We start from the raw sequence: 15481 nt of genomic DNA, 5'->3' as shown, positions 1-15481 counted from the left end.
AGAGTAATGGGATGCTGAAGCCTAATTTATTATTATTAGCCATCTGTCAATTTTCCAAACCATTTGTCCTATGTAGGTCCGCAAGTATTATTATTATCAGCAATATTATTATCCATCCATCCATTTTCCAAACCACTTGTCCTACAGCATATGTAGGGTCGCAGGGATACTGGAGCCTAATTTATTACTATTATTACTATCAATCATCATCTTTTTTCTTATTAGATAATAAAAATGATTATTATCGTTACCTATATCATCCACTAGGTTGCAGCAATGTCACTGGTTGTGCAACAACAGCTGTTTCATAACTCCCACATTTGTTGACCTGTACTTACTACTTAGATAATCCACCATCCTCTATCGAACAAGCAGAACATTCTCACACAGTTTAGGACCTTTATTGAATACAAATACTCTGTAGTCTGTACAGTTCTAACGTTACATAAATCTCAGCAGTTCATGTACACCGTATTTAACAACTTGACTGGCAGGTTTGATGATTACACGACGATTGTGCTCTTTATATGGAAAAACATTCAGCTATCGGAGAGACAGCATCATGACGAACTCTGAAAGACAACAGAGACAAAACTGTGTGTTAATATAATCTCTTGGTTGTCTATCTAGTCTACTACGAAGCACTTGTTCTCGCGAACGCGCACGTTGGAGGCCTTTCCCCTGAAATGGCACCTGAGGGGTTCCGTATGAATCAACGGAATTCGTGTTAAAATAAAACAAGCCTTTTCCAGAAGTTCATATATCTATCCAGTACTTGAAAGTAGTAATGTTAAACACATTTGTATTTTTTTCCTCGAGGTCTAAGTTACCTCCCTGTGCTGCTTTATCAAACTTACTTCATATAACGTATAGAGATTAAAGATGGAGTTGGCGGGAATTGTCTCCCGAGTGAGGTAAGTCAAGTTCCTTCGTTTATAACTCCATTTTATTTAAAAATCAAGTAAATATAAATGTTGAGAGTGGTGTCTGCTGCTCCACGGTTGGGGCAAACATCCCCTGTGGGAATTATATACCTAATGCAGAGTAGCGCCATGACGGGTATGAAAGCGAGGCTGTGAGGGATAGACTTGCCGTGTCATCTGCTATAAAAAGCTGTATGAAGCTCATATAATGTTCCACAGATCATGTTGTCTGGATTTTTCTGTCTACTGAAATTTCTTGGATTCTTTTTTCAGTGGCAGAACAATCCAAAAACACAAAATAACAGTGCAACCCACTGGAGAAATGCATGTCTATCCCTCACAGCCTCACTTTCGTTGCCTCTTTAAAAATTAAAGATGGCGCTGCTGTGTAAGGTCTATAGTGATATAGTGCAGATAGTAAAGGGGCTCAGAAAAAGGCCCAAGAGCCACATTTACTTCAAGTGAAAAAAGGGAGGGCTGTTTCATCTGCTGGCCACTAGATGGCGCTCTAGAGTTTTACTATTGTTTTTAGTGGTTGGTTATTACTTTTACTTTAGTGAGTTAAGTTAAATTGGTTATTGTTTTGCATATTTAAGTTACACGTTCCTTTCTTTTGTTTGTTCACTGCTCAGTGAATGTCTTGAGCTTTGATCTACTCTGCTCAGTAGTCCAGAGAAAGTCTTCTCACCTGTAAACTCATGCATCAGTTCCCAGAGTAGTACATATATTTAAAAGCATGATACCTTCCTTACCATCAAAGTCCACATTCCCATCTCCGTTGAGGTCGATGTCTGTCAGAATTTCTTCCAGTTCTCCTTTCTTCAGTTTCTCACCCAGCAACGTCTTTGTGGACTCTTTCAGCTCCTCAAAGGTGATCCGTCCATCACCGTCACAGTCAAACTAAGAGAGACATAGAGGAAATTCAGAGTTTTATGAAGATATAATATTATTTATGGGTTGGGAAAAGATGCGGTATATCACGATTTGATGTTTGTGGGGTTTTGTTCTCTATTTAATGTACACTTCCTTTGAAGGCAACTTTAGAGTGCATACTCACCTGTTTGAAAGCGCAGTGCAACTCCCTTAGACCGACCATATGAGCAGTCTCAGCCAACATCCTTGGCCCCATTAATTCACAGAAATCATCAAAGTCCACATGGCCTCCCCCTACAAACACACACATACCACATAAACACACTTATCTGTACATTTTAACTGACATACACTACCGTTCAAAAGTTCAGAGTTGGCAAGAAGTCTCTTATGCTCACCCAGGCTGCATTTATTCGATCAAAAATACTGTAAAAACAGTAATATTGTGATATATTATTACAATTTAAAATAACTTTTCTATTTTAATATTTCTTTTAAAATGTAATTTATTTCTGTGATGTTAAAGCTGAATTTTCAGCATCATTACTCCAGTCTTCAGTGTCACATGATCCTTCAGAAATCACTCTAATATGCTGATTTGCTGCTCAAGAAACATTTATTATTATTATTAATGTTGAAAACAGTTGTGTGGCTTAATGTTTTGTGGAAACCGTGATGCTTCTTTTTCAGGATTCTTTGATGAATAAAAAGTTCAAAAGAAAAGCATTTATTTGAAATAGAAATCTAACTTTATAAATGTGTTTACTGAATAATTTAATGCACATTTGCTGAATAAGATTATTTCTTTCAAAACAAACAAACAAACAAACAAAAAATCTTACTGACCTCAAATGTTTGAACGGAGTAGGTCAAAAGCTTAGGCAGGGTATAAATAGACACACACACATGCCTTCATCTGAAACTGTTTTTAAGCCCACACACTCACATTTCATTTTTATCTGCTGAATGATCTCAATAAGCTCCATCTCTGTTGGCATGTATCCCATGGTTCTCATGCAGTCGGCAACATCTTTGTAGTGCAAATACCCATCCTGGTCATAGTCAAACTCTTTAAATGCTACATGGAGCTCTGAAGGGTAAAGAAAATGTAATCACATTTAATCACATCGCCAAATTTTCTTCAACTTACAGTATATAGTATTCTGATATTTGTAGTAGCAAAGTAGTTTGTTGCCACTGTCCATGATTATAGTACACTTTGGTGTCCCATTACACTTTCTTTGAAAACTATTAGAGGTACAAATCCAATGTTTTTAGTGTAAGAAATATTAAATGCGTTCTCATAATAATAGTAAAGCATTAGAGGTGGCTAGTTTAAAACACAAAATCGTGCTTTTGACCTGTCCCACATTAACGGTCATGGCCTTCTTAAAGGAACACTCCACTTTTTTTGAAAATAGGCTAATTTTCCAACTCCCCTAGAGTTAAACAGTTGAGTTTTACTGTTTTCGAAACCATTCAGCCGATCTCCGGGTCTGGCGGTACCATTTTTAGCATAGCTTAGCATAGTTCATTGAATCTGATTAGACCGTTAGCATCTCGCTCTAAAATGACCAAAGAGTTTCGATATTTTTCCTATTTAAAACTCGACTCTTCTGTAGTTACATCGTGTACTAAGACCGACGGAAAATGAAAAGTTGCGATTTTCTAGGCCGATATGGCTAGGAACTATACTCTCATTCTGGCGTAATAATCAAGGAACTTTGCTGCAGTACCATGGCTGCAGCAGGCGCAATGATATTACGCAGCGGCTGTGACCCCCTGCTTGCACAGGGAGCGTGCCTTGCAAGCATGGAGATATTTGTGAGAGACGCTGCGCAATATCCTTGCGCCTGCTGCACCCATGGTACGGCAGCAAAGTTCCTTGATTATTACGCTAACGGTCTAATCAGATTCAATGAACTATGCTAAGCTATGCTAAAAGTGCTACCGCCAGACCTAGAGATGAGCCTATTTTCAGAAAAAGTGGAGTGTTCCTTTAACTGTACCCAAATTGTATTTATTATTTTAGTGGTAACACTTTAGTTTAGGGTCCAATTCTCACTATTAACTAGTTTCTTATTAGCATACATATTACCAGGATATTGGCTGTTTATTAGTACTTATAAAGCACATATTAATGCCTTATTCTGCATGACCATATTCTACATCCCTTATTCCTACCCAATACCCAAACTTAACAACTACCTTACTAATTTGTCTTCTTTTTTTTTTTTGTCATTAATTGTGTTTATATGCAGTTTTGGGGAAAGTTATTTCCTGAAAGTTACTACAATATTGTGTTACTTCCTAAAAAGCAACTAATTACGTAAAGTAATGCATAAAGTTACTGTTGCGTTTATTTTTCTGACCTGGGTTGGTTTTACTTGTTTGTGTAAAAAAAAAAAATATATATATATATATTGGCAAATGTAAAGGCCAAAAGTGCAATGCTTAAGCCTCAAGAATAGGACGCAGAAGAAGAAAGTTCAACACTCTTACTTTAGCAATTAAAATAAATAAATTTAAAAAAAAGAAACACAAATCTGATATTTATCTAATGTCATTTTTGCTTATTAGTATGGTTACATTTGATCATCGATTAATAAGTGAGATTAAATACATAAAGTATATTTGTGTTATTTAACATTTTTGCAGGTTTGCATAATATTTTGAGTTTGCATTTCACTGTTTTTTTCATTTTTTTTCATTTTGAGGAATACTGAATCTGTTTTTGTGCAAGTGAGATGAGTAAATGCAAGCTCACATTTAGTCTAGAACTACAGTAACCATCATGTTTACACAGCACACACAACGTAAAATGTGAAAAAAAGTAATCTGATTACATAATTTTTGTCACTATCTATACAGTCAAACCAAAAATTATTCAGACATTTTTGATATATTTTTACTAGTGGGTGCAGGACACTATAGTTCATTTATGTAAGTGAGGATAGCAAAATAAAGTAAACTGTGACATATTATACCCAAAAATTCTTCATAACAGTAAAATTGATAAAAATTTGGAAGCAAAAATTATTCAGACACTTTGACCTGACCATGTTTTGTTTGTGTTATCTGACATAATTAAGATTATTTTTTTCTGACACAGTTTAACTCTGAGATCTTGTCATAATTTATTACCATTTTTAGTATTTATTTTTAGTATTATATTTTAGTATTATTTTTAGTTTCACTATAGTGAATAAACTGTATTAATGAATGAAATGTTCAAGGTGTCTGGATAAATTTAGGTTTGACTGTATATATATATATAATATATATATATAATTGAACTTTACATTAAGACATTTGCATTAGGATATGCTACATACTGTACCAGTTATATAATCTAAAAATGACTGTGCGGTTTAAGCATTGAACCATCAGCACAGGTTGACTCACCCCTTGGTATTATTAATGCTGCTTACTTTTCCATCCGCTGTATGCCATTCACCATTCATGACAATACCAATTCATTTTTAATCAAATTTATTTGTGTCAGATGTTATTGAATTTTGTCAGTTGTTTATCTTATGCTGAGTGTGTGTAGCATATTGTGTCTGACTGTCTAGCCGCTGTGCAATGGCTCGGATATTAAATATGCATGTTTTGTACATACCATCTAGTTCTTCTGGCAGTAAATCTCTGTCCTGGTGAAAGTAAATGTGAGAGAGAGAGAGAGCAATAGAAAGGTAGAAGAACAGAGAGATGAGAGAGCAAAATGACAATGAGGGGGAAAAAATGTGACACAAAAAACAGCTAAATATGGAAATTATTACAGCATGAGATCTGAACATCCTTAGAGACATCGCCCATTTTTAATCACTAATAACTGAGGTTTATGTTAGCACGCTTATCAAAGCTGCTCAGTGGCACAATGACGCATAGAGTGGGGGGGTTGTATAATTGGATTAGACTATAACGTGCCCTACCATGTTTCACATCAACGCTCATACAAACATAGAACAGGGAGAGATGCAGGAAAAAATTTAATCATTTTGCAAACATAAACTGTGTAAATGGTTAAGGGGCAATGTGTAGGGAAAAAAAGAAAGGTTAGGAGAGAAATGGTTTATAAATTATTATTATTGCTAATTATTATTATAAAATATTGCTGTATTTGATAATTGGATATCCTCACATGCAGTTTTATTCAGATTCATGGACATATGCATGCTTTTATATAATTAAATCTAACAAATATACATATATGCAATATAAATACAGTAAATTTGACTTGTAAATGTTTTACTATACATATCTGCTAGCACTTTCAGAAGTGGATATACATGAATGTATACACATTTATTACTACATTTATTTTTAAATTAAATGCAGTTCATTGGAATTTCTTCAAAAATGTATAAATTTATTAGCAAACCTGGCATGAATCTTCATGAAGTACAAATGATTTACGTAATGGTAAAGCATGCAATTTTTGAGCCACTATAGCTTCATGAATTGAAATTGCAAAAATATCATTTTTGCAATTGGTCATTAAACAGATAGTCATACCCCAAACTCGCGCTATTGGTTGAGCCAGTGATTTTATGTCGGGTTGGTCTGGATGTTTAAACAAACATTAATATTTTTAGGGCACCATAGAGAATCTTCAAATTGCTTACTTATTTTTATTTCTGCTTATAAAGTATTTTAACATGGAAAAATGATACACGTCACCTTTAATTTCACCTAAGGACACTGTTTCTGTGCTTAGCCAACTAGATAACATCGTAACTGCTAAGTTAATCTAATACAGCATGGATATTAGGAATGTCACCGGTATTTAAACTTACGACAACACTAGTATTACCGATAACACCAGAGGGGGAGGGGTATCTGTTGCGCACCAAATCCTCTGCCATCGTCCTGTTAGTCATCTCTCCTTACTCTTGTCATGTAATAAGTGAAATATGACTCCTGCTCAGTGCGGAGTAAATGTAATCAGTTACTGTACCTAAATAACTTTTTGGCTACATTGTAGTTTGACTGAGTAACAGTATCAAAGATATTAGCAACTTTTACTCTCCACTTGACTACATTTTTAATTTTTAATCCAATACATTTGTGATGAGTAATGCAATTACTTGTTACATTTTACATGGCACCTAACTTTTTCTGCAGCTGTTTATTTCTGCTACAAATGAAGCAATATCACCATCTATGTGGCATTGAAGGTACTATAACTTGTGTGTTTTTCTCTTAAGCCCGGGATACATTGCACGATTTTAGCCATCCTATAAGATCATTACAAATCACACTGTGCGATATGGATCTGTTAAACTTGGGTACAAAATGCATGTAGACTGTACAATGATGACACCTTGAATCGTAGGCTACGATGCAAGTTTCTATAGTATAATAAAACGTCATCAGCATGCGCTAGTGGTAAACAAAAAGACCATGATGAAACACACTTTGGCACATTTTGTCGTTTTTATGTGTGCTGAAAAAAAAGAGGAAGCGGCGAAAGAGGAAAGTGAAAAGAGCTTGAGGTAAACAGTTTTAAGTTTTAATGTGATGTCACCTTGATTTCATATCGCATTTTTATTGGCTGGTCAGTGTCGTAGCAGCAACTGTGCAATGATCATGCTGAATTTCTGACACTGTCAGAAAATGATCGTAGGCTATCTTTGGTCGCAAGACTGTGACAACGGCTGTCTTCGAACCTCTCTCACTGTACGACATAGGACTACCGATTAGAGCCACGATCACAGAAATCGCCGTGATTTTTTCACTATGGCAATCTTTCATCTAGGACAGCTAAAAATCGTGCAGTGTGTTCCGGGCTTTAGTCACCCAAACTTCTGTCAACAACACTACTTTACGTGAATGCTTGTGCATTAGCAGGTAGTTGCTGAATCGTAGGGGTTTCATATATGAGATGAGGACATGGCTGCAGACGGTGATGCAGCCTATGACGTCCAGTGCAAGTAGGCTTTGACTATTTCATTTTACTTAACATTATTTTAATTTTAATTTTCGTTTTATCCTTTTTGAAGGATATTGGTTTACTTATATGTTCTTTTTGAGCACTTGAACTTAACTGAGGCTGAGTGTCTGTAGACTGTTTTGTCGACCTCGGTTTATTGCAATATTGAAGTGTTCAGTTTTATTTTGATTTTAGAAATGAAACATGATTGCTTTCCTAACAAATCAACTGTTTCTTGTTTTTTCACTGGCGTGTCTCTTACGTGTTGAGGACTAGTGCATTTTTGAGCCAAAATTCAGTATACTCTAATTTTTAGAATTGGTGACTTGTAATTTGTAATGGAGTCATTTTCGCTGTAAGGTATGGGTACTTTTACTCAAGTATGGTTTTCAGTCCTCTTTACACTTCTGCTCTGCAGCTCATGCTGTATATAATTGTAGTGTCCATTGTCTATAAAAAAGTAAAACAACAATGGGGGTGGTGCCAAAGTGGCCAAGTGATGTAATTGGTGTACAGCCGAACACCATGTAACAACGGTAACACAGACTACTGCAGCAAGCCTAATGGGTATATGTATATTAAAACTTTTATTAGGCCTAATTGATTTGTAAGGCTTTGCTAACTGAGTAATAGTTGCATTTTTGATGCCCAAGGGCATTGTCGTCTTTCAAATGTTTCATTCAGTGCATTTATTGGACTTTTGACCTCCAATTCCCTAAAACACATATTTATTATTAAAAATAATGCATTACTCATAGATTTCTCTGGAAGAGGTAGCGGTTACGCAACCTGGTGAGTTGCTTCAGGCTATTTACCCATAGATATATGCTAATAGGGTCCCTTGTCTATCTGTTTTTATTTCATTCATTCCTCCAATCTGCCAAGCAGAAACCATGAAGCTTTAGGCTGTGCATACATTGGTATATTTTCCAATTTGTGTCGGAGCACCTTTGTCTTGTTTGTCTCTTAGACTCTATCCATTATCTCTCTCTTACTGTTCTTCAGTCTCTCTGTTTTCTGGTGTTTTCTTGCTCGCTGGCTCTCTCTGATCTCCAGACGTACTCTTGAAAATATAATCAAGCATCTCTGAGTTTAAATGGCTATGATTCAGTGAATCGTGACAGATTCATAGCATCAGTTTTAACAGCAGGAGCAAGATGCATGCTTAGGTCTGGGCTTCAGTGTACCAAAATAACTTGACTTGGCACTTGTTATTGACCTGATTGAGGAGGAAGGTAGTGCGTTGACAGGCGGCAATATTTTCTCAGCAGACATATCACAGATTATGAACCTGACCTCATGCTAAATAAAGATGCATTGATCCTGGATATATATGTTTGAATAATCCAAAATAAGACAAACAAACTGTCTAACATTAGACACCTATAAAAGGTTCACCTGCCTAAAAACATCTTAAAGGGTTAGTTCACCCAAAAATGAAATTTCTGTCAAACCAGCTTAATGCCAGCTTGGCCAGAATAATAGACCATCTTCTTAAGCCAGTTAAGACCTGCTTAGGATGGTTTAATTGTTTTTCCCAGTACTATGGTGATACCATGGTACAGCGATTGTATCAGATGGTATACCATGATGCTGAACCAGTGTTGTTATTGTAAACTAAAACTTTTAAAAATCGTTTTTGATAATTGAAGTAAAGCTGAAATAAAATAAATTTAAAAAATATAAATATTCAATGAAAGCTTCAACTTAATTAACTTTAACTGGAAAGTAGAGATGTTTGCTATTTTAAGTACTAAAATTAAAGCTAAATAGAAAATTAAAACTAAAATTAAAGACTAATAAAAATGACAAAACAAAATTAAAAACTGAAAATTTTAAAGATGCAGTGTGTAAATTTTAGCTGCATCTAGCGGTGAGGTTGCAAATTGCAATATAGAGAAGCTACAGTGGCCAACAAAGGACAAAAATGTCGTCGTCTAAGAGAGCAGAGAGTAGCTAGTCAATCAAACACGATCCGTAGAGCAGTTTGTCCATTTAGGGCTGCTGTAGAAACATGCCGGCGCAAAATGGTGACTTAACATGTAAGGGGACCCGTGGTGTATGTAGATAGAAATGGCTCATTCTAAGGTAATAAAAACATAACGGTTCATTATGTAAGGTATTTATTCACCACTGAAAACATAGTTATATATATTATATTGCATTTCTGTCAATAGATCCTCCTATAATTTACACATTGCAACTTTAAAAAAAGCGATAATAGTAACGATAATAGTATATAAATAATACTGTGCTGAATACAAAAAAGTACCTTGGTATCATCATATTTTTGGGACATGGTACTATGGTAATTCCATGTTTTTGAATGTGTACCAAAGCAATATAATCTTTGAAGTACATTTTTGCGTAGCATGTAATGTAAATACCATGATACATGAATATGGTAATCATTGAATACCATGGTATAAAGCTGATGGTATCAGCACAGTATGTGTAGGAGTGATTCCCATATTTAAATATTGCTCCAAGGTACTGGCATGGTATTAACATAGTAGCATTTGGTACATTTTTTGTTATTGTAAGCATTTAAATGTATATCACTAGATAAAACTAGTAAGGATAAATCTAAAGATCTACTCTAGTTTACCTGTCCAAAGAGAGCATTAAGGTACTGTGTATATGCCGCAGCAATAGCTGAATTCTGGCTTAAGGTTCTACTGCTGCGCCGTCCTTGGCTGCCAGATGAGCCCCTGTGACCTGAGTTTTTCGAGTCTTTGGAAGAGTTACGAAGAGCAGAGCGTGGAGGATGAGCGTCTGATGAGGATGGAGGACCAGATGAGATGCTAAAGGGAGAGAAGAACGGTAGTGACCACACCACACATAATCTCAACCAATGCAAGTATTGATTTAGAGCTGTCTCGTACCTTTCTCTTGAAGATGTTTTACTCCTCTGAGACATGCTAGTAGATAAGAAGGAGAGAGGGGAAAGTTTATTCATATAATGTTGTTCTTTCCCATCTCTTTTGTGAATTTGTCCACATTGACATTGTAGTTACATAATTCTTAATGTAATTTTTATGCAACCATGCCCAGTCCATTGACATTAACATGTATAAAACATAGCAGCAGCTTTCCAGCCAAGTTACTGCTGTTTTACCCTAGAGTTCAGTGGTTGGGCAGAGGCCTGATTCCTGTTGAGAGAATGCCTGTTGGGTTGCTTCCTGGCATTATAATAGTTAGAAAGGTCATAGGCTGGAATTACAGTGACCATTCCAAATGGCAACAGTTAGATGCTATTGTTTTCCCTTTGTAGAAAGGCTTATTTTTGAAGAGAAGGACACACGGCATAATCAAATACACGTTAGCGGCAGATCCAAGAGGACGGACCGTTCCTCTGAGCGCTGAATTAGATTACAATAGAGGCCGACAGGCACACCAGACAGCCTATAAATTACAATCAACAGTTTAATATGCCCAAGCAAAGCAGCAAACCTCTGTCTGTCCTCTGCCCATCAAACAAGTCATTAAAACCGAAATTGTCAATGGCTCCTTACAAGCAACAAGCTTAAATTATAAAATGAGCAAATCATTCACACAAAAACATTTATTTCTTAGTGCCCTGGCATTTTGATCCTGTATAAATCAGTTGTCCTCTGTTCAATGGTTGGAAAACCAAAAGAAATCAGTAACACTTTAGAAATATAGCTGCAAGCAGCAATTGGGGGCCAAGCACCGAAGGCATCGAAAGTAAGACATTTTGAGAAAAATGAAATAAGAAATAATGAGAAAAATGTTTGGGTTGTAGCGCAGTGCGGAGCAGGAAGAGCAAAAACAGCAGAAATTGAAGGTATATGAAAAAAAGCTGGTTCAGAAGTAGAGGTGAGAATGAACTCAAAATGAACAGAATAAGAAATAATAAGAAAAATGTCTGGGTTGTAGTGCAATGCGGAGCAGGAAGAACAAAAAAAAAAAAAAAAAATGACCAGAAGCTGAGATGAAAATGAACACAGAATGAACAAAACTGGATTTATTTCTAATCAGAAGAAGAAAGACTAGAACAATACTTATTGGGATGATAAAGGAATTGAAATGACACATTACAAACAATTTTAAAAGTTGCCCCACATGGGACTCGATCTGACAGTCTATGGATCTAATGACTGACCCTCAACTCATTGCACCACTGGGCAGACACTATCACATACCTGCCAAAGTTGGGTAGTTCATGTGAGAATGAACTCACAATGAAGATTTTTTTTCATAAAAATGCACCACATGTTATATTTATTAATTTTAGTTTAGATCATCCTAGGAAACACTCAATATCTGGAACAGAATAATCTTTTACAAAATAACCAATTAGCATGCTAAGCTAACTAACATGACAACAAGCAGAGGCAAGGTCACATTCAGAGACAAATATCTCGCGAATGGTAGTGCTGTTTCCAATTTGGCATGGACCCTCAGATCATGGTTGTGATGAAGCGTACCAATTTTTGTTTAGATTGCTCAAAGTTTGGCCGAGATACAGCCTCTGAACCAATTTTGGGTCGACCTCGTTAACTTTGTGACATCATAACTTTTTTTTCCAGTACATAAAAAAATTCTGTTTAGTCATTTCTGTGCAGCTTGGTCCAAAGATCATATGATCAAAGTTTGGACAAAATTGGACAAAATTTAAAGGAGGAGTAGCAAAAAAAAAAAAGAAAAAAAAATGGAATGCTGTACTTTTCAAAATGGCCACTACTGTAATGGGTGGAGTCTTAATGTAAGATGTTGAATGGCATCAGCATGAAGAGATGAATCAGATGTACTAAATTAGATTTTTCTAGAGCAAATGGTTCAAATGTTATAACCTTTAGAAAAGTGAATTTTTGAACTGGTGGTGGCGCTATACTGTTGGTCATAGAGACTCGAAATTTGGTCCAATAACTTTTCATGACTATCTCTACAATTGTGCCAAGTTTGATCATTTTCTCATGTTCCGTTGATGGGGCTGAAATCGACTCCCGTTCGGGAGGTATAATAAGAAAACTGACGGATACAATAGGTGCCTTAGCACCTTCAGTGCTTGGCCCCTAATAATGGTCCGTCATCAGGTAACTGTGCAGGAAGTAATGCAGGACAAATGAGTAGTACTACATTAACAGTTCAATAATTTCTGAATGAGATTGACATAATTAAGAACTAATAACTATGACATATTATTAAAAAAATACTAATTAATTACTGATCACAACATTAACGTGTCTGAGACTGTCTTTTTTTTTACTCTCAACGTCATAAAATGCATCGCTAATTACTCAAGTGTTACCTAGTCACTCTTCAAGCACTACTAGTGAGCTTGACCATTATTTTAAAGTGAAAAAAAATGTGGTAACACTTTAGTATAGGGAACACATATAAACTATTAACTACGACTTTTCCCTCAATAAACTCCTAATTTACTGCTTATTAATAGTTAGAAAGGTAGTTGTTAAGTTTAGATATTGGGTAGAATTAAGAATGTAGAATAAGGTCATGCAGAATAAGGCATTAATATGTGCTTAATAAGTACTAATAAATAGCCAATATTCTAGTAATATGCATGCTAATAAGCAACTAGTTAAAAGACTCTAAAATAAAGTGTTACCAAAAATGTTTTTCACTTAAATAATAATGGTCCAGATCAATAGTAGTTCCTGCAGAGTGACTAAGTAACACTTGAGAAATTATGATGCATCTCAAACTAGATCTCAAAAATGTCTCAAATTAGTCCAAGACCAAATTATGCTAGACAGTGTTATCCACATATATAGAGTAGAATAGTTGTGTTCCAGAAATCCCTTTCTTTTTTCCATAGGGGAATTGAATTTTAAAGATAACTTAAAGATAGATAGACCTACTGTGAGCTACAAGGTTGTTAATTGATGGTATTTGCTTTTGTTGAAGCCATCTTTTAATATTGATATTCAACAGCGGAATTACTGGTTTTACTATATATTTTTTACTATATATATTTTTTTATTTCTCCATTTTTAATTCATTAAACCTGTTATACGTCTTGTACTTTTGTCTTTTTGTCCGATTTTCAAATACTTTTTTTGCTTTAAATTAAAGTGTTGTGATTTACCTCTTAGCTAGTTGGTTTGCTTCATGACTTATAACTCTTTAGCAAAGACTTTTTTAAATCCCTATGTGAAACATGCATAAAAAAAATACTTCAGGAGCCAAGGCCAAAGAAAAAGTGGGCGGCACTGTTGTCCATCAAGGCAACATATATCAGTCCGAGCATCCACGTCCGGCGCTACTTTCATGTTTCTCGTATCATAATCGCATCACATGCACACTTTTGTTAAACACAAATGACGGCATCTTGCAACGTGAAAATGACCTCAGAGACCTTTAGTATTAATATTACTGTAATATTGTCATGCTTATGTTGTTATGCTGATTGTTTTGTACATTATGGACTATTCTGTCTTAGTTGAAACTTTAAATGAATATAGGCTACAGATAAAATAGTCAGTAATTTCCAATATTTTTTTAAAATCAGTATACAGTACCATGTCCACATATTTATTTACTTGCTTATTATATCTCTTAAATGAGATAACTGAGTCTTTAAGTTTTCTTTCTTTGAAAAAGCAACACTCTGGGTGTGTCATATTTGGTGTGTATTGAAAATGCTGGCTTTGATAAATCAATATGTTGGCTCAATAAATTAAATCTGAAGAAAGCAGTTAAATAAAAGCTTACTTTGGAAAATGTCTAATTACTTCATGGAGTCTTCATGGAGCACAGTCCGGCAAACTGATTATTCATTTTTGAATAGATGAGATGTACTATAAGATGTGAGATCCTTCTGCTCTTGGTAATTTGGTGAATCTATTTCAGTGCACTAGTGACACTTACCAAGAGGCAAAACCTGCCTCGCTAATCTACAAGAGTTATTAAACTAAGTGACCAATTGCTGTCAATCAGCACGTTAACACAAGCAATTTCAGCTCCTAATTCCTCTAATTGGAATAATTTAACAGAGGAGTGTGGGGATAATTATGGAACTGATAGAATCGTCTAAGAGAGCCAAAGCTGTGCTGGGGCAAAGAAGACGAGACTGCTCCATTTTCCCCCTAATTACGATAAGATACCAACCCTTTTTTATGTGAGTTGTGATATACAGAAAGTAATTACTTCTAAAATGACATATGAGATGATTGGTTTGCTGGAATGCTGCAAACTATGCACCTTTTTTTGTGTAAAGTTCATGAAGTCAAGTTTTTTATTTTTATGGCAGCCACCTTTCAGAGCTGGCCTTCCAAAAATGACTGCATCTGACAGATGCAGATTAGATCAAATGTGGACCTTCAGAGATAGAAATCTTTCGCACCCTGAAAGACTCAATCACATTGAGGGATCTGTTTTAACCAAGGGCATCAGATACAGGCTTTCAAATGGCTTTGTCTTACTGTTTGACAGGTGAATGTTATATGTTAAAACTTTGATAAACTTTTGTTACTTTTGTAATGTCAAATAATATCAATTTATATTGATTTAAAGCAGCAAATTGCAAGGAAATCACCCAAAGAAGTTAAAATAGATAGGAAGAAACCTTAGGGGGAACCAAAACTGAGCTACAAAAGTCATATCTAATATCTACATTATAAGCTTAATGATTTCAGTCATTTGTTTAAATATAAGATCTGAATGAAAGCCATTTTGGCCTCAGAGGGAAAAAAAAATTAATCATTATTAAAAGTAAATAAATGTGCTTATTTAATAATTGCTATTTAATTTTCCCAACTGTGAC

The 15481-nt window shown here is 35.3% G+C and overlaps 1 protein-coding gene across 1 annotated transcript; it reads right to left on the bottom strand.

The window, feature by feature from the left end:
* Positions 1 to 65: 65 nt before the first annotated feature.
* On the bottom strand, positions 66 to 10651 carry cabp4 (calcium binding protein 4). The gene is made up of 7 exons (XM_051903894.1): positions 10617 to 10651; positions 10340 to 10535; positions 5419 to 5449; positions 2743 to 2886; positions 1981 to 2090; positions 1676 to 1823; positions 66 to 572 (listed from the first exon to the last, which is right to left on the bottom strand). Exons 1-7 carry the CDS (start codon positions 10649 to 10651, stop codon positions 544 to 546), a joined length of 693 nt encoding a protein of 230 aa, XP_051759854.1. The 3' UTR covers positions 66 to 543.
* Positions 10652 to 15481: the final 4830 nt, after the last annotated feature.

The sequence above is a fragment of the Ctenopharyngodon idella genome, chromosome 8, assembly GCF_019924925.1.
Source record: "Ctenopharyngodon idella isolate HZGC_01 chromosome 8, HZGC01, whole genome shotgun sequence".
Taxonomy (NCBI): Eukaryota; Metazoa; Chordata; class Actinopteri; order Cypriniformes; family Xenocyprididae; genus Ctenopharyngodon; species Ctenopharyngodon idella.
Note: the sequence above shows the minus strand (reverse complement) of the source record. Positions and strands in the feature narration are given on the sequence as shown.

Bases quoted from the DNA above. Each gene is read 5' to 3' on its own strand.
- cabp4 (XM_051903894.1), bottom strand. From the start codon at position 10,651: ATGTCTCAGAGGAGTAAAACATCTTCAAGAGAAAG. The intron at 2,887-5,418 runs GTATGTACAAAA...TTTACCCTTCAG, and splicing joins ACTGCCAGAAGAACTAGATG to AGCTCCATGTAGCATTTAAA. The intron at 2,091-2,742 runs GTGAGTGTGTGG...GTGTGTTTGTAG, and splicing joins TCAGCAGATAAAAATGAAAT to GGGGAGGCCATGTGGACTTT.